Source organism: Trichomonas vaginalis, chromosome II (assembly GCF_026262505.1).
Source record: "Trichomonas vaginalis G3 chromosome II, whole genome shotgun sequence".
NCBI lineage: Eukaryota > Parabasalia > Trichomonadida > Trichomonadidae > Trichomonas > Trichomonas vaginalis.
The window spans coordinates 9,580,022-9,604,341 of NC_067204.1; the positions used below are offsets into that span (position 1 = coordinate 9,580,022).

General features: G+C 32.7%; 9 protein-coding genes and 2 pseudogenes across 11 annotated transcripts, besides 3 other annotated features; 1 reads left to right on the forward strand and 10 right to left on the reverse strand.

The window, feature by feature from the left end:
• Window positions 1-48: part of a mobile genetic element that runs on past the window's edge.
• A 2,057-nt stretch (window positions 49-2,105) lies between these two features.
• On the forward strand, window positions 2,106-4,140 carry TVAGG3_0515020 (Kelch-type beta propeller family; the record flags this gene model as incomplete). The annotated part of the gene is made up of 1 exon (XM_001325673.1): window positions 2,116-3,903. One exon carries the CDS (start codon window positions 2,116-2,118, stop codon window positions 3,901-3,903), a length of 1,788 nt encoding a protein of 595 aa, XP_001325708.1.
• Window positions 4,141-4,553: 413 nt separating this feature from the next.
• On the reverse strand, window positions 4,554-4,739 carry TVAGG3_0515030 (Ankyrin repeat family; the record flags this gene model as incomplete). Its single annotated transcript, XM_001325674.1, has 1 exon — window positions 4,554-4,739. One exon carries the CDS (start codon window positions 4,737-4,739, stop codon window positions 4,554-4,556), a length of 186 nt encoding a protein of 61 aa, XP_001325709.1.
• A 2,451-nt stretch (window positions 4,740-7,190) lies between these two features.
• TVAGG3_0515040 (protein kinase C-activating G-protein coupled receptor signaling pathway) lies at window positions 7,191-7,661 on the reverse strand (the record flags this gene model as incomplete). The annotated part of the gene is made up of 1 exon (XM_001282796.2): window positions 7,233-7,655. The coding sequence occupies one exon, from the start codon at window positions 7,653-7,655 to the stop codon at window positions 7,233-7,235; it is 423 nt and encodes a 140-aa protein (XP_001282797.1).
• An 8-nt stretch (window positions 7,662-7,669) lies between these two features.
• Window positions 7,670-8,234, reverse strand: TVAGG3_0515050 (annotated as a pseudogene). Its single transcript has one exon. A coding segment is annotated over exon 1 (565 nt).
• A 60-nt stretch (window positions 8,235-8,294) lies between these two features.
• TVAGG3_0515060 (RNA binding) lies at window positions 8,295-9,838 on the reverse strand (the record flags this gene model as incomplete). The annotated part of the gene is made up of 1 exon (XM_051237071.1): window positions 8,712-9,095. One exon carries the CDS (start codon window positions 9,093-9,095, stop codon window positions 8,712-8,714), a length of 384 nt encoding a protein of 127 aa, XP_051094895.1.
• Window positions 9,839-11,074: 1,236 nt separating this feature from the next.
• On the reverse strand, window positions 11,075-12,470 carry TVAGG3_0515070 (annotated as a pseudogene). Its single transcript has one exon — window positions 11,113-12,380. A coding segment is annotated over exon 1 (1,268 nt).
• Window positions 12,471-13,103: 633 nt separating this feature from the next.
• TVAGG3_0515080 (acid phosphatase protein) lies at window positions 13,104-14,279 on the reverse strand (the record flags this gene model as incomplete). The annotated part of the gene is made up of 1 exon (XM_051237072.1): window positions 13,104-14,279. The coding sequence occupies one exon, from the start codon at window positions 14,277-14,279 to the stop codon at window positions 13,104-13,106; it is 1,176 nt and encodes a 391-aa protein (XP_051094896.1).
• Window positions 14,280-14,404: 125 nt separating this feature from the next.
• On the reverse strand, window positions 14,405-15,076 carry TVAGG3_0515090 (myeloid leukemia factor family; the record flags this gene model as incomplete). The annotated part of the gene is made up of 1 exon (XM_001294506.2): window positions 14,405-15,076. The coding sequence occupies one exon, from the start codon at window positions 15,074-15,076 to the stop codon at window positions 14,405-14,407; it is 672 nt and encodes a 223-aa protein (XP_001294507.2).
• A 318-nt stretch (window positions 15,077-15,394) lies between these two features.
• On the reverse strand, window positions 15,395-16,711 carry TVAGG3_0515100 (RNA binding; the record flags this gene model as incomplete). The annotated part of the gene is made up of 1 exon (XM_001294505.2): window positions 15,439-16,539. One exon carries the CDS (start codon window positions 16,537-16,539, stop codon window positions 15,439-15,441), a length of 1,101 nt encoding a protein of 366 aa, XP_001294506.2.
• A 2,348-nt stretch (window positions 16,712-19,059) lies between these two features.
• Window positions 19,060-19,082: a mobile genetic element.
• A 138-nt stretch (window positions 19,083-19,220) lies between these two features.
• TVAGG3_0515120 (ER-associated misfolded protein catabolic process) lies at window positions 19,221-20,450 on the reverse strand (the record flags this gene model as incomplete). Its single annotated transcript, XM_001299963.2, has 1 exon — window positions 19,221-20,450. One exon carries the CDS (start codon window positions 20,448-20,450, stop codon window positions 19,221-19,223), a length of 1,230 nt encoding a protein of 409 aa, XP_001299964.1.
• A 118-nt stretch (window positions 20,451-20,568) lies between these two features.
• Window positions 20,569-21,301: a mobile genetic element.
• Window positions 21,302-21,546: 245 nt separating this feature from the next.
• Window positions 21,547-23,746, reverse strand: TVAGG3_0515140 (FG-GAP repeat family; the record flags this gene model as incomplete). Its single annotated transcript, XM_001299962.2, has 1 exon — window positions 22,037-23,195. A coding segment is annotated over one exon (1,159 nt), but the record flags the coding sequence as incomplete, so codon positions are not given.
• Between the last annotated feature and the right edge of the window lie 574 nt (window positions 23,747-24,320).

Here is a 24,320-nt window from a genome sequence, read left to right on the forward strand (position 1 = left end):
CTATTCGCAGTATTCAGGTTTGTGCTAAACACACCTTTGGACACCCTATATCATTTAAATATGCATTTTTGTTATATTTCTCAAGAAAAAGAATCATTGCTTTCAAGTTTGAGGAATTAACAATATCACATAAATCAATATCGTTGATCATGTATGAAAATCTCTCCAAAATATGTTCGAAATATGTAATGTTATGGGAATCAATAATAAATTTCAAGCAAATTTTATCTATTTGATGATATACCTGGCATTCACTGATAATATCTATATTCCCACCGATAAATGAGTATCGAAGGCATTCCTTTGTAATTTTGGTATTCATATTTGATATGAGAAAATTAAAAATATTCACAGATCCAAAATAGCAACATGCTTCAATTGGCGATAAACCTTGAAAACATGGAATTGCTATTGAAATATCTGTTATTGGTTTAATTAAAGCATAGACCTTGAATTTTTGGATTTCATCATTCATAATCATTTCTTGAATTTCCAAGATATCTGATGATGTTTCAATCCCTAAATCGATCTTGTTATTAGTATAGTCTATACTTAAATAATTTGAAGCAAAATCTAAAACCTCGATACTTAATAATCTTTTTGAAAATATTTGATATTCATTTGATAAATGATTAAGTATTTGAATATAAAGCTTGATGGATCCATAATTGAATTTGATTGCGTTTAAAATACTCATTATCAGATCGTTAATGGGCATTTTATACTTGTTTACTAAAACAGAAATTATCATATTGGTAAGTTCTTCAAGGGACTCTTCTGACTTTAAATGATAAAGCATTTCATTTGTTCTTATATAATCATCATAGCGCGTTAAGTACGCATTTATCATAATGAATGTTTGCAAATTTTTTTCCACTTTGAATTTTTGTGAAAATTGTAAATCTTTCAAAAATGGATAATACCTTCAATTGTTTTTGTCAAAATTTTTATGATTCCCATCTCATGAGTTATATGGATATAATAATAACAGTTTGCTAGATTTTACAAATTTTCAAAATCTGGCAAACTCTATTTGAATTTTTCAAATAAATTTATGATTTTGCCAATATTTGAGAGGAAAATTTGCCCTGAAAGAATTGAATTGAAGAAAATTTGCCCCATGCCAAAGAAAATATTCGCATAAGGGTGGATCACTGAACATCACAGAAATAACAAAGCATTTGTTAACATTTTTAATTTGATTATTATACAACACACAATCATCTAAATCAATCTTTAAATTAACGAAAATTAATGTTGTATGAAATAATTGCATATGCAATGAATCTTTTGATATTTCAAACATTGGGGTTCATTATAAATTCCCCCATTATTATGAATACGGTATCATTATTATAAATTCCATTTAATACGCATAATGGATTAATTCGAATAAAGGGTCAATTCGAATAACCGCCAAAAATGGAATAACGGGTTTTATGGAAATTCCATTTATTTTATCTGAATTTCGAATAACCGCTTTATTCGAATTTCCATTCAAATTAGAATTTCGAATAAACGGGTGTTATTGGAATTTCTATTCCCAGAAATGCAGTATCTAATATATGTAATTGATCTAGCTAATCAAAATTTCATGCCAAATATATTTAATCTTTTGGAAACAAATGATAATCCATATTTGCTATATTTGATGTGTGAGTATTAAGCCAAAATATAACATTTTTTGGAATGGAAATTCCAATAACACCCGTTTATTCGAAATTCTAATTTGAATGGAAATTCGAATAAAGCGGTTATTCGAAATTCAGATAAAATAAATGGAATTTCCATAAAACCCGTTATTCCATTTTTGGCGGTTATTCGAATTGACCCTTTATTCGAATTAATCCATTATGCGTATTAAATGGAATTTATAATAATGATACCGTATTCATAATAATGGGGGAATTTATAATGGACCCCATTCACTCATGATCATGATTTCTGGATTTCCACATAAAAATGAATTTCTAGACATGTTTGAGGGATTTCTTAGTTAAATTTTGATCTTAATAACTTGAAACAATCAACTGCTCCATTGAAACCAATATGGGAAACTCTGCACGCCGATAACAGATGAATGATAAAATATCATAATAAAAAAGTGACAATCCTATGACAATTAACAACATAGTTCAACCAAAGTTCTCTGCAATTGCCGTAGGCGATGATATATATAAAGTCGAATGCGTCGATGGTGAGTACTTATCCGTTTTTAAAGGCAAAATTGGAATTCCTTTTGAAATGTTAGATGTCAAAGGAGAATCTCCAGTAAATCGCGATTTATTTAGCCTTACAGTTATTGACGACGATTCATTTCTCCTTACAGGCGGAATTTGCCCTTCAATTTTGGAGTTTGATATTTGGCGTTTTAATATTTCAAAGAATTCATGGACTAAATTAACGAATTGTGGACAAAGAGTACCGTGCAGAAAAGGACATTGTTCGATATTATGGTATTACGCAGGATGTTCTCGATTATATGTAATTGGAGGCGCAAGCTTTGTATATTTACGCAAAGACATACTTTGTATCGAATTCAATGGGGATACATTTACAGCTACAAGTATTCCTTTGGAAGCAGATGGACTTCCTCCTCGAGTTTTTTGTTCAGTTTCTTTAATTCAAAACAGATTACGCGTTTTCGGTGGATTAGACGAGAACGGTAAGATCCTTGGTGATCTGTGGGATCTTTCCGCTACATATCATAACCCTGCAGTCATGTGGACTCCGAAAAATCATTTAAGCGGACATAACTCAAAATCTATCGAAAAAATGGGCAGATACAACCACATTTCCTACGTAGTTGACGACCACGTCTACATTGTCGGCGGAATCGGTCGAAATGGCCCATTAAATAATGTCGCCGCTCCATGGGAGATCAAAAACATCTACGAAGCCGAGGAACCTGTTATTTACAGTAACAAGGGACTCGTGGAAGTCTGCGATCCTCCGAAACTCGTAGAATTGAACAGTATTTACACGCAAATGGACATTTTATTCGACGACTTGAGGCAAAAAGAAACTCTCTACACCCAAACAATAGAACTGAAGAAGCACTTGCGGCAACAACGTATAGAAGAGCAGAAACTCATTTCCCAGGAGTTTTCTGAAGAATTTTTCAACGAAGTAATGGCAAGTAAGATGGAAGAAAGGGATATCTTGATGGATGAGCTCTCACAATCACTCGTGGAACTCACAAACTTCCAATTCTCCGGTAGAGAATCAAATGGAAACGGAATTAAAGCAATTATTTGTTTCTTCGAGTACCAATTAAGGAAAAAGAAGAAGATCCATGAAGCAAAATACAATCTACTTAAGAAGGAAATCGAAATTGCTACTGAAAAGCTCAATAAAATGCCACAAGTCGAAATTATAAAATATGATACAGGAAATTACGACAGTATATGGAAGATTATTGAGCCAATGAATAATTCAGATAGATCTGCTATATTAGATCAGTATATTACTCGTCAATTACTTGATCTTGCAGAACTTAGAGATAAATGCGCCAGATACAAACAGAAAAAGCACAAAGACATGCAATCCTGCATCAGAATAATATCAAAGACTGCTGAAAATGCATCGGAAACACTCGTGGAAGCCAAGAAAAGCCATCAAAGATGGTATGACCGTTTGGATGCCCTGCAAAAGGATCTTTTGGACGCAGAAAGTTTTAACGGGGCAATACAAAAAGGTCTGGACAGAAACGTTGTTTCAAGACTGTTCGAAGCAAGGTGGAAGCTGAGGGATGAACTAGAAAAACTTTGCGACCACACAGCTGAACTCAACGAGATATACGATCGCGTGAAGAAACTCAAGGCTGATGAACAACGAGAAGGAAGAACTGCGATTATTGACGCAATGCCAGAACTTTTATCACTTTGTAAGACTTTGGAATAATTTTTATTTTTTTATGTTTTATTAAATTAATACCTTTTTTTATCCGTTTGTAGTAATTTGGTTGTTCTTTTTCTTAATCATGAACTTACAATTATATATTGATTTCCTTAGCTTGTGTTTTCATAAAAGTGCAAAAAAATATGCAAAAACGATTATTCTAAATTCAATCTGTGCATTATTTGTGCATTTAAAAAATCAATCCGTGTAAAGTAGTCAATTCGTCCATGTAAAGAAAAAGGAGGGAAAAGAGGAAAAAATAATAATGAGCATATTTCATATTTGGGCGCATTTGCCGAGTGCAGTGGAAAGGGTGGAGCCCGAAGGGCGACATCCTTTCCACTGCACGAGGCACGATTTTTTTAGCAAAAATTCGAAAAAGCCACTGGCTGGCATAAAGTCTCAAAAATTGTGCCATTTTGCAGACGCCTACGTTAAGCATACGTGTTCTAGAGGGAGAATCTTTGATCCAGATACATATGTATTAAGTCGGAATAAACCAGATTTTTTTACCTTGGGGTACGTTTCAAAGGCGGCTATTAACCAAATCGGCCAGCTTATATTTGATTTTTAATAATGGTCAACTCCAAATTTTTTCCCCAAAAACGCAAAAAATGTGCAAATTCGATTTTAAATAATCAGAACCTATTTCTTTATTTTTTAGCTCCATACGAAATAATAAGCCTCACTATTTCGTCATTATTATAGCGTGAGGCCTTATTAAGAGCTGTTTCGCCATGATCATCTTTTATATTGACTTTTGCGCCATGAGAAAGAAGAAGTTTCGCCAATTCTATGCAATTTTTTCTCGGCTGCAATATGAAGAGGGGTTCTTCCATATTGATTTTTTTCATTGACTTTAATACCATGAGATAGAAGAAGTTCGACTGCGTCTTTACTATTACTATATGCTGCACTATGAAGAGCATTTTCGCGTAAATTATTTTTTTCATTGATTTTTATACCATGCGAAAGGAGAAGAGCAACCATATCCTTATTATTTTTATCTGCCGCAATATGAAGAGCGGTTTCTCCAATGTTATCTTTTGAATTGATATTTGCACCAAGTGAAAGAAGAAGTTTGGCAGAATCTATACTATAATTTTTTGATGCAACATGAAGAGGTGTTTTTCCATCATGATTTTTTTCATTGATGTTTGCTCCATGTTGACGAAGAAGTTCAACCATTTCTTTATGATTTCTCTCTGCAGCAATGTGAAGAGGCGTTTCACCTTGATTATCTTTTGCATTGATATTTGTACCGTGTGATATAAGACACTCAGTTGCTTCTTTACAATTAAAATATACTGCTAAATGAAGAACTGACATTCCATTCCTATTTTTTTCATTGATGTTTGCACCATGTGAAAGAAGAAGTTCAACAATATCTTTACAGTTTTCACATGCTGCAGTATGAAGAGCAGTATCTTCAACTGCATTTTTTTCATTGACATTTGCACGATGTGAAAGAAGTAGTTTAATTATTTCTTTACTGTTATACAATGCAGCATAATGAAGTGCGGTATTTTCTAGATTATATTTTTCATTGATATTTGCACCTTTTGAAATGAAATATTCGCAAATTGATGGAATATCAAGATTTATCGAATATTTAAAACATTTGTTAACATCATTAGTTTGATCGAAATAAACTAAAAATGATTCAAGATTTTTATATTTTATGCAATCATTTAAATTAATTTTTAAATTGTGCTCATTCATCAAGTATGGAACAAAATCAATGTTGTGTGAGATAATTGCATATTCCATGCTTATTGAATACATCGCGCCATCATTATATGTATTGTTGTATTTCAAGCATTCACTCATGATCTCAGGATTTCCTCTTAAAAATGATAGTGCAAGACAATAAAAAGTTATTTCTGAATTAAATTTGGTTCTTAAAAACTTGAAACAATCAGCTGCTCCATGATAAGAACATAATTCAAGTAATGAAAATTCGCCATCAAAATTTGGATATAAATCACATTTAAGCAATTGATTTTTATCAAATCCTTCCATTTCAGTGAATGAAATGAATAATTTTAAGTCATTATCCATAATGGCTCTGTAAATTGTATATTCTGAATGAATATCAAGATTTTTGAAATTTTTCCAGTCGAAATAAACATATTTGCCTAATAATATTCCGTATTCTTTAGAAAACAGGTATCTAGAAATATCTTCAATATCAGTTACATTTTTTACATGATAATCATCATAAAGATGTTTCGCTAGAGCTAAATATGATTTTGTATAGCGATTATTATAGGGAATTATGTTCAAAATGTCTCGTATAATGCTTTCAGGAGGATATTTCTTTGAATCAATAAGTTCTGTTTTGATGATTTTGTAAATTGAGTTTAGTTCTTCTTCATTTTTCGTTTTTAGCTGATACAAAGTATTATATGAATCTATGTAGTATTTGTGTATATTTCGCAAATCACTGTATTCACTTAGGTGACTGTCTTGATGAGACATTAAAAAATTGAAAAAAAAATTTCAATAAGTCGAATTTAAAAGTCATTTATGCTTACACATTTCATAAGTTATAATGATGTTAATTAATAATGGGAATTTCTCGCATATGTTCGTACATGAGCAAATACTATACCTTTTGCGAATAAAGAATTTTTTCATAAAAAATTTTTTTAGGAATTAGCATATCGGCGTTTTGCGACATTGCCAAACGCCAGATTTTAACCCGACATATGAGCATAAGCTCGTATATTGGAATAAACTCGACTTATTCCATATTAAAGTTATTATAATAATAAGGCATTTAATGTGCATTTTCTAATTCAATTAGATTTGCACATTAAGTGCCTTATTATTATAATAACTTTAATATGGAATAAGTCGAGTTTATTCCAATATACGAGCTTATGCTCATATGTCGGGTTAAAATCTGGCGTTTGGCAATGTCGCAAAACGCCGATATGCTAATTCCTAAAAAAATTTTTTATGAAAAAATTCTTTATTCGCAAAAGGTATAGTATTTGCTCATGTACGAACATATGCGAGAAATTCCCATTATTAAATTTAAAATTCATTATAAATTTCATTATTGGGGACAGTCATGTGACATGAAATAGAGGGAAAAGTGATGGTAAAATTTATTGAAGGACAGTCATGTGATATGAAATGAAAACGATTAAAACTGTTTTACTCTAAATTACAAGAAATAACCATTCTTACTGTTCATCCTGAGACCCAATAGAATATCTTGGCATCTAAGAGTCTAACAATTTAGCAATATAAAAAAAAATTGATTTGAAATAAGAATGATAGTGTAAATTCCAAAGTTTAAATAACAGAGAAAATGTGATATTCTATTTCTTTGATAAGAATGGATATGAACCTGTTCTGATAACTTCAAAAACGCCAGGTCCGTTTAAGATATCAGCTTCGCCATCAATTTGGAAGACGCATGGCTCATCCGTTGTAATGTTGACGCTTGTTGCTTGGCAAAGTGGAGTTTGAGTTGGAATTCCAAGCTGCATGAGGCCGAGCTTGAAGCTGCCGCCTTCAATAGAGCATTCAAGCTTCTTATCAGAGTGGCTTCTTGGAATCTTTGACCTCCAAAGGTCTTTTCCACCGTAAATTGAAGAAATATTTTGCATGACAAATGTTTTTTGGCCACACTTGAAGTCCAATGTCTTTGTAGCTTCTACTCCTTGCTCGTCAGTGTCGGTAACTTTGATTTCGGTGAATTTTCTGAGATCTGGATTTCCACAGAGAGCTGCAACGCCCATAGGAACGTATAAAGCTAAGGCCATGCAATGGCAGCAGAAGCATCACCTGCAGCAGTGTCTCCATGTCTCAAATTTGTGGGCCATGTCTGCATCGACACCAATTGAAAAGTAGTTAAGCATTTGCTTCTCGGAAACTTCACTAATATCGGTACGTGTCATCTTGATCTTCCAGATATCACCTTTTTCGATGTGGTCGCTTGTACGGACATTTTCAATGAATTTTGCTGCTTTTTTGAGGCCGCGTTCGGACATACCACCACCCCAACCTAATGATCGTGACATATCATTGCCTGTGCCGAATGGGCAGACAGCAATTGGCGGTTTCCAATCATCAGAATCTAATGGAGTGATTTTAGACATTAAAGAGACAACCCAGTTAACGGTGCCATCACCTCCGGCTGCGACAATTCTTAGTTCGTGATTTTGAAGCAAATCCTTGTAAGTTTCAGCGAAAGTATGTTGTTCATCTGGCAATCTAACATAATGAACGCCTTCAATATCCTTTATCTTATCCATAAAGCGGCCAGCAAGGTTTGCACCACTTGCCGGGTTAATGAAAACCAAAACAGGACGACTCATGATATTTTTTTATAAAAAAATTACGATCAGTTTTTCATTTTCAACGGCCAGAATCATTTCAATTCTCTCAAAAACTTATTTATCGATGATATGCTAATTGCATCTTATAAACGAATATAAATAAGTTAAATAAAATTTTTTATTGAACACTTTAATTTTATCGTCTAAGACAAGTCGATTTTATTAATAACATAACATATAATCGGTTAAAATTGCAAATTCGATTTTCTTCTTTCAGATTTCGGATTAAATTCATCAAATCATCTCGAAAAAAAGATACATTTAATAGCAAAAGTACAGGAGATGCTTCTTTACATACTTTTAAGAATATTTGCACTCGCATTTCATCATTTTAAGATAACATTACACTTAAATGAATGTTGAAAAGATTAAAAGCATTAAAATTAGAAATCTATGCTTTTATAACAAATAACTTTATCATTATATTCTATAATACAAACAAAATTATAAAATAATTTAATAATACCAGAATTTTGCTTCTTCAGGAACATTTTGACTGTATAAACGCGATTCATATTGAAGAGATAAGTCTAAGCTTGATGAAGCAGCCATTCTATTTGCGATAATCGGGTTAGATTTTTCAAGTGGTTTTTGTCTATTTTGTTCTGAGAAAATCCTCATAATATTGACAACTTTATTGGTATTTTCTTCATTGAAGAAAGCAGCTTGCTTCTTTTTACTGATTTTTGGTGGATTTAAAATAGGAACTACAATTGTTTGTTTTGTATCAGGTGCATCATCAATTGCTTTACCCCATTCGATAACAGCTTTTGTTGTGCCACCAAATTGGGATCCAGAAAGCGCGTTTTTGGCACTTTCTGCTGATGTATGAGTTTCCATGACAACTGTTGCCCAAGATTGATTGTTTGGATCGATTTTAACACTTAGAACATTGCCGTATTGATGGAAGTTCTGTAAAAGTGTCTCTTCTTTGACAACGTCCGGATCAATATTTGTAATAAAAAGAGTAGTATTTTTGACATCTAGGGAGTTGTTTTCGTTTGTACTAACTCTGTTCTGTGTTCCTTCCTTTACTTTTAGCGGATGGCCCTTAAAATTAACATTATTCAAAGTTTGGATGGCGTCAATCACTTCTTGATGCTTATTAAACTTAATAAAACCGTATCCTTTCGAATTTCCTTTTTCGTCGCGAATAAGTCTCGCATTTATTGCGTTTGGAAAATATCTTTTGAAAAACTCTAATAACTCGCTTTCTTTAACACTAGATGGCAATCCACCAACGTAACATGAAAAGCCTTCTGCTTTTGCAATCGTATCTGCGTCGGATTCAAAAGTTGTATTTCCCCAACCAAGTTTGAACTTGTTTCCGTTGCTATTCGGGACCTCTGTACCATTGAGAAGACGGATTACTTCAGCTGCATTATTTTTCGAAGCGAAAACAAGAAAACCGTAATTTAAATGAGTTCCTGTGCTTTTATCCTTTGCAAACCAGCAAGATTTAGGTTGCTTTCCTGTCATTTGCTTGACATCACTCATAAGTGATTCCTCATCTTTCCAAATTACAGTGTTACCGACCCAAAGTTGAGTCATCACACTATTTTTCTGACATTTGCCAATTTCTTAGTTTACATGTGTCTATAATGACAAAAATTTTAAATTGAGAAGAATTTATGTCCAAAAATTTTTTTACAAAAAAATATCATTTATGAATCCTGCAAATCGAGCTTACGCTAAAAGCTTGATTATGAAGGGTTTAGAATCATCTGATTATCGCTCTAGTAGCTCTTCAGATGATAATGATGTTGTAATTCTCCCAAGAAAACCTTCAATTCAATTTGAAGACTACCAGGATGATGATGTCACATTTGTTGGTATCCAAAAGCAATCTGCTGTTCAAAGACTGCTCGAAAATTGGGACAAACTATATAAATCCAATTAGAAAATATTATTTGAAACTAATTACATCACAGTTCAGTAAATCAGTTTCTCAATATATAAGTAGATGACAATGTATTCCAAATTTACTATGATTATTTTGTTTATTAATAAAAAAAAATTATATACGTAATTTTTATGTTTAGTTTATGAAAATGTATCATATTCTCTTGAAAACAAATGGAGAGTCATCGTTCTGATACGTTCTCATTGGCTTTGGAGTAGCTGAATATGTAGATGTAAATTCGGGTCTTTGAGTTACGTATTGATGAGTTTTTGACTGGCTTTCTCTCTTCATAGATGCAAGCTGTCTCTGTATCTTAATGAGTCTGTTTTCTAGCTCCTCTTGAAGTATTTGGTTTCGCTGAGTTTGTGCGTCAATGTCGTAAAGTTTGTCTTCTAAAGAGCATTCTTGGGCGGCCAAAATATGGTTGACGTGGTCATTGATCCTTGATACTAGTTCTTTGATCTCTGCTTTGTCATCAAAAGTTATTTCTGGCTGTATTTTTGGCGTAACAATTGTTTTTGGTAAAATTGGTGGAGGAATGTTGTTTTGAATGAATATAGTCCTCTCTCTTAATGCCCCTAAGATCCTTCTACGTTCCAATGGATGTTGGCTTGAAGAATCATATATGAGCTGTGACGATGAACTAGATCTCGGACAATCAATCATTAAGTCATTCAAGTTGATGCGGGTAACCGTTTTAATCGTTGTCATCATTTGAGCTAATAGTTTATATGATAAGTATATTCATAGATAAAAATATTTTATCAAGCAAAACTTTGTATTGCTTATCGACTTATAAAATTTTCAAATTATTTTATTTGTTTATGGTCGAATTAACCGTAATTCAAATGAGCATTGGTATAGCAAAACAATTATATGCAGTTGAGAGATAAAAAACAAAAATTTATTATAATATAAATGCATGAGCAAAACAGAAAAACAACAGGAACAAATCTATACTAGTCAACGGAGGCAATCCTTCGGTTAATGCGACTAAACTTTGGTTTAATTGTAAATCCGAGAAATGCAAATTGAGAAATATTTGCAAGTGGAATTGAAGCAGCCAAAGGTTGTTCGCTTGGTTCTATCTCATCGAAATGAGATGTATCTGTTGGTGATTTAATGACTGGAACCATTGGCGGAGAATTAGAAAATGGATTGTCGAAATCGAATCCTTGGAAGAAAGGATGGACAATAATCTGTTCAAAACCATATCTGTCCTCTGGATCGCACAACAGATGTTGTAATAAGTCAACAGCCAATGGAGAAACTGGATGACCTTCAATCTGTGGATATACTAAACATCTCTTCCATGCTATGATACGAAGAGCTGTTTCTCTTGATGTTTGACCCATAAATGGGACAAATCCGTATAACATTTCGTAAAGAATGACACCTAACGACCAAAAATCAGATAAAGTAGTTGGTGGCTTGCCAATTAAGATTTCTGGCGCTGTATAAGAGCATGTTCCTATTTCTGTTCCTCTATCATGGAATGGTCTGTCTAAAGGACGTCCAGAAATGAGCTCAATGATTTCATCATTGAGTTTCTGGAAACGTGTATCGTTCTCTTGGTAATTCTTTGAAAGACCAAAATCAGTAAGCTTAATATGACCTGATTCTGTAATCAAAACGTTATCTGGCTTGAGGTCTCTGTGTAAAAAGTGTAATTCATGAACAGAATGCACAGCTAATGTCATCTCAGCGATGAAAAATTTTGCTGTGTCGTTATCGAAAACACCTTTTTTAATAAGAGCATTCATTAAGTCTCCGCCACACACGTATTCGAGGACAAGGTATAATCTTTCCTCATCCTGGAAGGAGCAATTCAAATAAGTAAACCACGGATTGTCGGAGTGTGCGAGAATATCTCTTTCTGTTCGAACATTTTGAATCTGTTCGCTCATAATAATATCAGCCTTACGTAAAACCTTTAATGCGTAAAAATTCCGATCTTCATTATCTTTAACAAGCCAAACTTCGCCAAACCCTCCCCTACCAATCAACTTAATACGCTCAAATCTTGACGTTTTAATCTTACTACGCGATTTCCTTGCAAAATCTGATTCTTCTTGTGCATATTGCGAGAGAATTTTTTCTTTTTCTTCTTGATTTAGATTTGGAGAATTCATAACTGCGTTGTATTTATCTCGACGAACTGAAGTTTCTTGAAACATCTGAGTGAATTTGTCTTCTATAAAAGCTTTCGCTGACTCTGACATAATTTTAGTTTCCTTTGATGGCTCTGATACTGGTAACGAGGCTATTTTTTCATTTGCCCTAGCAGAGCGTCTAATAAAAGTCATTTTTTCAGAGCAAAATATTCACAATGTAAAATTCACAAAAAGTTTTTTACTGAAATTTTTAAAGAGAGGAAATTGAATACAATTTTGGCACAATTTCTTCTGCCCAAATAATATACCTTAAAAGGAGTATAAATTGACCGTTTTGTTTATAAAAATCATTGGTGGAATTTAGTTTATATTATTTGGCTATTGTACAAAATAGGTTTCGATTACGAAAAGCTGATGACGCAAAGTGATATGATGAGAATTCAATTTGATCAATAGTATCATTCAAAAAGTGATTGTAGTACATTCAAATTTTTGTAATTGCTGAATTATAATGCATATAGTAGTATAATAATTTTGATCAAAAAAGAAAATTCACCCGATGTAGTCAATTATATTTCATAATGGTTTAAACTGTAGGGTCCATTTAGTTCGTAGATGATAGATATGAATTTCAATTTCCAAACATTTTATTTCAATTGAAACCATTTCAATTTCGAAATTTACATTGAAAAAGGAAAATTTAGGAAATATAAGTCATGAACAAGAATCGACAACTATAATTATTCCAAAATCAGATATTTTCGCTTCCAAATTTTAATGATTTAAAATGTCTTTCAACAAAATTTTTAAAATTTATAAATAGAAATAAGTTTAAGGCATCTCCGGGCAATAAAGAAGGTATTGGCCAATCTTTTGTCTAAAGTCATGAAGCTTGAACAGTTCTTGGTCGCCCATTAAATCAATCTTCAGTGGTTGGCCATTGAAAACGAATCTTACGTATAATTCAGACTCTGCTTCATCGTTGTAGACTTCCATAACGATGTGGGAAGCAAGAGGAGGAATGAAATCGTTCTTAAATCCGAGGAAGGAAAGGAAAGCAGCGACGGTCGAGTCATGGGCTGAAAGGAGAACGAATCTTTGTGTGGACTCTCCATTGATATATGAATCAAGGTACTTCAAAACTTCTCTCATTCCATATGAGAAGGCAACACCTCTTGTCTTGTTGTAAAGTCCGTAGAGCATTGTTCCCTGATATCTTCTGCATGTTGTGATCATGTCAGATGTGATTTCATCAGGCATATACTGCTCATTGCAGAACATTGTCGTAACCCAATCGCAAATCTTATCGAGCTTGGAGTAGGAAACATCTGTAACGTTGAGGTAATTAATTACAGGTTGAACTGAGTTAAGTGTTTCCTGATAATAATCTGTAAATTCCTTTGATCCGAAATAATCGTTTGCCATTGTATTGAAGTCCTTGCAAAAGTCTTTCTTTGGACGGAGAGAATCTGATGATGGGGATCCTGTTGTGATTTCTAAAACTTCATTTGGATCTGCTGGTTCATATAAGCCAGACATGAATGAAATTGCACTTCTAAATGTGCGATCGTAAGCCGTGCATCTAGCGAAAACGACTGTTGGGTCTAAATATTCGGGAATAAAGTGTAATTTTTCGTAATACAATTCACGTAATTTTTGACCTAAAAGCTTGTGTTGGATCATACCGTCGATGATTAAATCGCCAAGTTTGCAATTTGGTGGGTATTCTGCAAATCTATTATCGAGAATTGTTTTAACTCTTCTTGGTTTAACGACTGGATTTGATTCCATGTGAGCTGCTTGAGCATCTTCAGAATCACAGCGCCATATACCTCTCTGCTGTCTCTCCAAGAATGGATCTAATGGAGATCTTGCACCATGACGAGTGAGAACAGATACATATTTCAATGTGTAGTTCTTTCCTGGTACATCTAAAATGCTATACTCACGTGGAGCAACGCATTCATCAATAGTTGATGCTACAAAAGAAGAAAAAGCAAATAACATATTACAAATACAAAAAAGTGACAATTAAAAATCTGAAAATCTCAATTTATAATATTACATAGACAAAAAGAGTGTTTGTTGTTTTATATAAATTCAAGTTTTTATTTCATGCTAGCATACATTAGTCATTGTTTTTCTTCCTTCTTTTCTTCTTTCTTCACTTCCTTCTTTTCTTCTTTCTTCTCTTCCTTCTTTTCTTCTTTCTTAGGCTTGTCCTTTGGTTCTGGAAGAGAGGAATGTGCTGGAACATTGCTTTCATTCCACTTCTTCAAGAAGTCTTCGAGTTCATCGTCATGGATGTTCTTCAAAGTTTGGTGCTTCTCAACTTTGCCATCCTTATCAGTAACTTCGTGAACAGTAACAGACTTGTTGCCGATACGTTTTGTATCTACAACTTTGCGAAGTCCACTCTTTGAATCAACTTCTTCACGGTGCATATGCTGGATACCATCGGAGCCACTGTACATTGATGATGTGATTGAGTAGTATTGTGGATTTTCTTCATCATCGACTTCGTCTTCGCTTTGGGCAGCTTCCTTTTCTTCATGCTTAGTTTCCTTCTTTGGCTTCTCATTGCCCTTCTTGCTAGCACCCTTCTTGTTCTCCTTCTTGTTGCCATCTTTGATCATATCATGAGGAACTTGGCGACGAGTAAATGCATCATAAAAGTCACCGAATGCTTCTTCCATCTCACGATCTACAGAGTCCATCCAACGTGACATGTAATCGAAGACACCGGAGCGCATTGGGGCAAAGCGTCTGTAGTATACAATTGGTTCATCAAACCAGTCAAACATTATCGAAAAATGATTTAGTGTTCAGATAAAATTTCTCTTCACAAAAAATTGATAAGATAAGTACCCGAACACTAATCAATTGAAAATCATTTGTATTTTGACATTAATAGCCAATTAATTAGTCGCTTTATGAGGGTTTAAATTCATAAATTTTTAGGAAATTGTGAATAAAATTTGGTAAATTTTATAGGAAAAGTATTTTACATATTGCAAATGCTCATAAAATTAATAGATTTACAATGTTTATGGATCAAAATCCAAAAACTACAGTAAAATTTTGAAAACTTTATTAATAAAAAATAATTAGTAGTTAAAACTGCAAAATTTACAGGTTTAGTATTATAAAATGAACAAAGACTGCATTAAAAATACCAAATGTTCTGATCATTTGGAATATAATCGTGAAATTCTTTGGTATCAAAGAGAGTTGATGCAGGAATAGATTGTCTGGCGTAAGCACGGTTCGCAACTTGAGGATCTGTGTTTGGTAAAGGAAGCTCTCTTTGACTTTCCGAAATCGACTGAATTATGTTAATAATCTTGTGGATATTTTCCTTTGTGTAGAATTCTACGTAATTTCTCCTGTTTTGTTTGGTCGGTTTCATTGAAGGAATCGAAATTCTGGAAGATTTGTCACTTACAGAAGAATCATCGACATCACGGCCCCAGTTAATAGCGCATTTTGATGTGCCGCCGAATTTGGCTCCTTGGAGTGCGTTCATGGCTGATTCTGCCATGGAATGGGTTTCCATCTTCAATAAAGCCCAGCTGAACTTAACTGGATCGATCTTGATGGAAACTACATTACCGTAGCGGCCGAAAGTAGATGTAAGAATCTCTTCATTGATAATATTTGGATCAAGTTGGGAAATGTAAAGAGTTGTGTTATTTTCTTGGTTGACACCAAGAATTCTATTATTTTCTGCTTCGAAAATTCTGAGTGGGCGTCCCCAGGCGTTAACATTATTTAACTTTTCAATTGCGCTTAAGCATTCTTGGTAAGTTGAGAATTTAACAAAGCCAAAGCCTTTATGAACTCCATTGGCATAAACAATACGTGCATTGATCGCTGAGGGAATGTAATTTCTGAAAAAGTCAAGCAACGCGTTATCATCAATGGTATTTGGAATATTTCCGACGTATACGGAATATCCTTCGGCTTTAACGAGACTGTCTGCATCTGTGGATTCGTTTTTATCTGTTCCCCAATTTACATTCCAACGAACTCCTGGCCTTCTCCTCATCAATGAGCCTTTCAAGAGTCTCATGGCCTCTGTTGCTTCTGATGCATTCTTAAATTTAATAAAGCCATAGTTAAGTTGATTTCCGGATGCTGGATCTCTCATAAAACGTATGTTTATTGGCTTATATCCAATGGCATCATAAATTTCATCAATTGCTTGTTCTTCGGAATCGAATATTTCAACATTTCCTAAGTATAAAGATGTTGTTTTATTCGCCATTTTTTTTGTCATATTTTTACCTCAGTCCTTTCATATCACTAATTGCCTTCTTAGAATAGAATTATGCCCACCTTGAATGAATTCATTCTTTTATTTTCATAATGCAATCAAACATCTTACTTAGCAATTAAATTTTGAATAATTTAATTGTTCATGTAAAAGTCATTCAATAAACGCATGAAGGATCTAAAAAGCATAATGTTGATCAATATCATGATTATCAAAGAAGAACTTTCCTCTTATGTTACAAGATATCTGCGATAGTCAAAAAAAGTTGATGACAAATTATCTTAAAAGTATGCTGTATTCTACTTATGTTATATAAACATCAATGATATTGAGGAAAATCATCAATATTTATATTCAGGTGATATCTTCTTCAAAAAATATGAACTAAATATACTAGATGAACAAAACTTTTATATTTTTCCTATCGGATTCTCCCCCACTTTGGGCGACCAGTGGTTCATGTGCCCCCGCTGGCGCTAAAAAAGGAGCTCCCATCGTACCTTGTATAGGTAATACAGAATATTGGACATATATCACACTATTATTATCTTCGGAATTTTTATCTGCACCTTTTGCTGAATTATGAAGGGGAGTTATTCCATTATGATTTATATCAGCACCAAACAAAATAAGATCTTTTGCATTTTTTGTACAATTATGCTATGAATCTTTGTTTTTTCCCTATTATTATTTTTTACTGCAACATGAAGGGCTATTTAACCTTGTTTATCTTCTTCCTTTTAAAGAATTAATTCTATTATTTCTTTAATATTCTTTTGAATTGTATATCTGATTATTTTTCTTTTAATAGTATCAATTGAAAATACATTATTGTTATGTTTCGCAAGAAAAAGAATCATTGCCTTAAGGTTCGATGAATTAACAATATCACATAAATCAAAATCGTTGATCTTTGATAGAAACCTCTCCAAAATATATTCGAAGTATGTAATGTTATGGGAATAAATAATAAATTTCAGACAAATTTTATCTATTTGATGATATACCTGGCATTCATTGATAATAGCTATATTCCCACCGATAAATGAGTATCGAATGCATTTCTTTGTAATTTTGGTATTCATATTTGTTTTTAGATAATAAAAAATATTCACAGATCCAAAATAGCAGCATGCTTCAATTGGCGATAAACTTTGAAAACATGGAATTGCTATTGAAATGTCTGTTATTGGTTTCATTAAAGCATAGACCTTGAATTTTTGAATATCATCATTCTTAATCATTTCTTGAACTTCCAAGGCTTCTGAGGATGTTTCAATCCATAAATTGATCATATTATTAGTATGATCTTTCTTCAAATAATTGGAAGCAAAATCTAAAACCTCGATACTTAATAATCTTTTTGAAAATATTTGATATTCATTTGATAAATGATTAAGTATTTGAATATAAAGCTTGGTGGATCCATAGTTGAATTTGATTGCGTTTAAAATACTCATTATCAGATCGTTAATGGGCATTTTATACTTGTTTACTAAAACAGAAATTATCATATTGGTAAGTTCTTCAAGGGACTCTTCTGTCTTTAGATGATAAAGCATTTCATTTGTTCTTATATAATCATCATAGCGCGTTAAGTACGCATTTATCATAATGAATGTTTGCAACTTTTTTCCACCTTTCAAAAATGAATGATAATGCAATAGTTCTAAACGTGGGTATTTTTGATTCCAATACTTGACACAGATTGAATTTTTCAAATAAAAAAATTATTTGTTTACCAGATTTGGTAAAAAAAATTGAAAAGTTTTGATCAGCAATATTTTTAATTTATTACAAAGTGTGAGCTCATATTTCTGTTTTTATTTCAGCCAAATAAGTTCACACCAAATAAAAACCATAAAATTAACTAAATCTTTCCAAAAATGGGTTTAAATAAGGAAAAATGGCAAAGTAAGATTATGCCAAAATGTTAGCATGTGAATGCGCTCATAACACACAAGGAAACTCCACATTGTATAATTCAATTGTCACATGTTGAACTTTCATCTTCTTCAATTTTATTCAATACTTGTCAATGAGATACTAAACATAGAACAAATTTGTATAAGCTTTCATGTGGTATCGTTGCTCGGAAACATCATTAATGCAAAATTCTTTCTTTCTAACTAAGATTTTTAAGACAACAAGTGTCACGGCCTAAAGGCATACTTATCACTTTCAGACATTCTCTCAAGTTTGAGTTATTGAATTTTTAAATAAAATTTTTACAAAGCTTGATATGTCAAGTTTAGAGCAGCTAAAAAATGAAAATTGGTGCAATTACCGTGGCCTTAAGCCAAATAAAGTATTCGAATGCCCAGATCAAGCATCAAAAATGATTTGGGGCGTCAATTCCAATAATATTATACAATTATCTTCACAAATTATCAAATTAATAACAACTAACAAAATAACTATCCAAATGGCGCTTCGTTTGAATTCATATTTATCATTGTTTTATTACATTATCTTTCTTTTAATATGCAACATTGTTTTATGAAATATTAAGGCTGCACTTACGCCCATCTGACATTAATTCAAATTTCTGATAATTTAACCTTAAACATTTGAATTGAAGGCTGTGTCAGATGAGCATAAGTGCACCCTTAAAAAAAATTAAAAAATATTAAAAATATTTGTTTTATTTACCAGGCCGTATTAATTCCTAATTAATTCCTAATTGTCTTTGGTTTTCCTTTGAATGTTGTATCTTGGTGATTTTCTTCATGTTTTCCGTAAAGAGCCGATGGATCTGCTTCTGGTTCCTTTGGTTTATCGAATTCGTGAATTCGGCCTCTCAAGGTCTTTCCTGTTCCGAAAATTGAGGATTGAAGAACCGGAGTTTCTTCCTTTGGCTCTTCATGTTTAGGAGGAGCTTTTTCGCCCTGTACTTTATGGCCGTTAATTGATCTTCCGACTCCGTAGAAAATTGTTTTTGGTTTTTGTGGTTCTTCCTGTTCTTCTGCTGCAGCTTTCAAGTTGCTGTTCGATGAACCTGCAGATCTAAGATTATCGTTGGAAGAATTAAGTTTATCTGTAGATTGTGATTTTGTTTTTCCGATTCTTCGGCCTTGGCCAACGAAAATGTTTTCTTCCTGGGCCTTGTATTTTGCCTTTTCCATTTCGACCATCTTTGAGCCAGAGTTATCTTCTGGTTCGACGAAATCGCCTTCTTTGAAGATTAAAACACTTGGAACGTAGCCAGGCTGATTGCGCTCTTTTTCACGATCAGCAAATGATGGATGTAATACTTTTCTTTCGTCTTTATAGGTAATTTCCTTGCCACGAATTGTTTTTCCGTGATGTTCTTTAAGTTCTTCGAATTGATCGGAATCAGTATCTGGTTCAAGCCATCTGTGCTTGAAATCTGTATCGGGTGGTGCGAATTCTGTGTTCAAGTTGACATTATTGATTAAAATTCCATCAGAAGGTTCTGTTTTGAGAACTCTGAGTTTGTAGATGCGCTTAGCGAAATCTATAGGAAGAATTGATCCTTGTGTAAGTACAGGGAAATCACGTAAACTTTTGCTTAAAACAGTAACTGGATCTGAGATTTTATTGAATGAAGAATCTAATGGCTGGAAGGTAGCGGATCTGCCATTCGGTGGTCTTGCTGATTGCACTCTGACCATATCGCCTTGGTTTGCACCAAGGAAATCCATCATCCAGAGCGGCATAACGATATCACCATCTCGTGAATCGCTTGGAGCCATACCAGCATATACTTTTTGCTTTGTTCTGGTATTAGTAATGCAGAAAACTGAAATTGTTGGTCCATTATCGAAATTATTGTGGATTTGAGCAATTGCTTCGAGTGGGAGCATTACTCTTCCTGTGTATTCAAGCTTTGGCAAGTCATAATAGCCCGGAGGAACAACTCTAAGGGTAGATGAATACATATTTTTCTTATACTGTCAAAATTTTTGAAGGAAAAAAAATATTTTGTCAGCTAATTAGCGAAAATTTTTTGACGAAAATTAAAATGTAAAGTTAATTTTACATGTCAAAATTAATCCAGAGTAGGGGTGATTTTAGCTAAAAGTGACATGCTTGTAAAAAGTGACACACCCGTGAAGGGTGTGATTACCGATCGGTAATTTCGACAGTTTAGAATTTAAAATTTTTTATGGAACTGTTGCGAGTTTCATAAAGAATTTAAGGAATATAAGCAAAGATTTCAATCAAAATCTTCGAACTAAGCCAATCGCTTCGCTCGCGGCTTTCTTTATTATTTTAAATTTGCATATTTCCATCAAAAGTTCATAAGGTAAAAAATTTCGTTTATATTATTGCAAAATAAAATCTTCATTATTAAGATAAGTACCTTAATATGTACGTAAATTTTAATGAAATTTATACAACATTATAAAAATTTATGAATAAAAACTTGATATAAAATAACATTTTTATTTTTACTAAGAAAAAAAAGGTTTTTGATAATAAATTTATTTTATTTCGAAAAAGTAGCAATAATCGTAAAAGGGTATTGATAGGCTTGCTAAAGTAACTAATTTTAGCTGTCAAATACTTTTGTATTTTGAAGTAAATTAGTATAAATTTGATATTATTTTAACTCCCTTTGAAAACCTCAATTTTCCATACAGAAGGAACGGGAATAGCATCCAATATTCCCTGAGAATGGTTGCGCATTCTCAGTTCCCTCTATATTTCGAACGAAGCTCTCATCGGTCTTTTTTTTAATACTAAACGTTTTTTTTCCTGTCACTTTTAGCTAAAATTTGGGTTTGCCGTCAAAATTCAAACTAAAATATTCCAAAATTCGTTTACCAGATGCTGTCTTCATATAAGATCATTAATAACACTACTCATGAAACTCATATTTTGAATTATAAATAGCTTCAGTATCCTTCATTAACAATCAATTTTAAACGTTTGACATATGAATGATATACGAGCACTAAATATTCAAGCATTTCAATATAAAATTGTGATTTTATGATCCCAATTCAGGAGCTAGTCAAAAAAAAAATTAAATAATTTTTGAAATCATTCATTCATAAAAGCAATTACGCGCCTCCACAGAGAAAATCCAATATGCTTTAAACAATATAAAACATTTGAAATCGAAAATAATATATATTTAAAACAAAATATAAAATTATACAATTAATGTTGATTCAACTATATCATCCCTATTTTGCTTTCTAATTTTATAAACTCTCCATACGAAGAATGCAGCAATAGCAATCAATGCAATCACAATAACTAAAGGAACTACAATTGCAGCAGTTTTCTTCGATGTATTATTTGAATCACTCTTATCAGAAGGACTTTGAGTTACGTTGTTTGTAATTGTTGATGAAGAGCTGCTTGAGTATTCAATTGTTGGTGAAGGTATTTGAGCAGGTATTTTTCTGCCCTTAATTTATGATATTCTTTGAGATGCCTTCTATTTTCAGTCAAATTTGATTCTGCTCCGATATATTCCAATGGCATATATGGCTTTGTTTATATCCATTCAATGTCATTGATGCTCTCATTCCAGGGTCATGCCATAATGTCGTCATTTTGATATCAGTGTCTAAATTTGTTGTAAATATAACGATCTCGCTAAAATTGGAAGCTGCCATGATGAACTCTTCTCTCCAATCTCCAAGTATATCTCCATGAAACAGCGGATAATGACCACCTTCATCTTCAGCAGGAAATTGTCCATAATATTTATTGAAATCGTAATTAGCTGTGAATAAACGATCTCCTCTTTTAGTTTTGTAATTCCATTTATTAAGATGTCCTCTATCATAACAAGCAGGATTTAATGTTCCATCCCAATATACATTATTACTTGGCCAAAATGTATTTGTAAAATTGTCAGCAAGTTTTGTATTCGTTTTTGCATTGTACATTCCTTGGAATGAAAAGACTTCTAATCCTGGAACAGTTGGATCGAAATCACCAGCATTTCTTCTTCCAACATCATGAACTGTTGTTCCATAATGAATCCATTTCATTTCTCCAGTAGAAGCATTATAGAAATACTCATCAATTAAGTCAGGATTATTTTGTTGTATACCATATCCGCTCATTGTTGTATCTTCATTATTAAACTTTGCAACATAGAATCTATCACCATGAATAATTCTTTGCGTTCCAAGATTAAATCTGATTGTTCCATTTCCATTTAGAACATAACCGATTTCATGGATTTCGTCAATTCCATCAAAATCAACATCAGCAATTCTAAAGTGATGACCTTCAGGATAGTTAATATCAGGTTGATATGAATCTGTCCAGTTCCAATCCATCTTAAACATGTTGTTTGTGAATGAGAAAGCTGCAACATAGTTGTAAAATCTCTTTTTATCATCTCTGTTTTTGAATACAACTATTAAAGATGGTTTCTCAAGGGACAGCCAACCAACACCAAACAAAGTACCCATTGGACCATATTGTGGGAAAAAGTTCGGAAGTTTTGCTTTTTGTAATAATTTACCTGTCAATTCATCGACACAAGCAATCCATTGATCTATATCATTATCACGAGTGAATACATATCCATCGCCAAACGTGAAATTGTTTGCAATTCGAATATAAACTTCAGATTTCCCGTCACCATCTAAATCATAAATGTTTATACCGTCAATTTGGCCAACATTAACAGTTGTTGATCCTGGTTCGATCATATACTTATTAATACTATTAGGACCTAGATTTAATGTCCAAAGATAAGTTCCATTGTGTAAATATGCTTCAACAGTTTGAATTTCATCAGCATCTATAGCAAGAACAAAGTCAAGATTTCCATCTCCATCTAAATCACCTACCCACACAGTTCTAAACCTTGTTCCATTTCGGATTGGAATTCTAATACATGGAAGATCTGCCTGATTAGCCTTTAACTCGAAATATGAACTGTTTTCTACTTCTATATTATTAATTATTGAGCCAACAAAGTATTTGAAAGATTTGGTTTTATCATGTTTTGTGTCATAAAAATGTGTTACGTTTGTAATAGGATCTGAGTTTAATTTAAGAATAGTTTCATTCTCATCTATTCTATATACATTAAAAGCAATATCATCATCGTCAGTAATTAAAAATCTCCATGAAATAAAAGCCTTGTTTCCTGCACGCACGGCGACAACACCTCTATTTAGATTCTCTGAATACTTACTTATCTTCGTGGTATCATAGCCATATGTGTTTTTTCTGATGAACAAAGAAGAAAACATCATTGTAAGGATTTTGAATGAGTTATTTTTTAAGGAATTACGATAAAAGTATTCAATTTATTTTTTCAGTGAATTTAAGAGTTTATTGAATGTTTTATTACAGGAGTTAAAATTCGTTAACTATATGGGCACTATTTTCTAGTCGAGAACGAACACGCGCTTTAAGGCGATAACCGCAAATTGAGCAATTTGACAAAATAATTGCACTGTCAAATTTTACATTACAAAATAACCCAACACCAGAATAACTAATATGGCTTCATTGGATACAGGTTATTATTGATATAATCAATTAAAATTTTAGCTTAATACAATACTTTCTTGACAAGAAATAGAAATTCCAATCTGATTATGCAAAATTCCTTTTTTCTTTTACAATTTGTCTATATCCTTTTTCTTAAAATACATTTTTATAGAATGCATTTTCATTTATTTTGCAATTGATCGCAAAAAGGATCTCAAGAAAAATATCATCAGAAATATAATTAGTCATTTCATAAATAGTTTATCAAATAGAGATTTTTCCATGATGGCATTAATTCCAATGATTCTCCAATCATAATAATTCAAAATCAG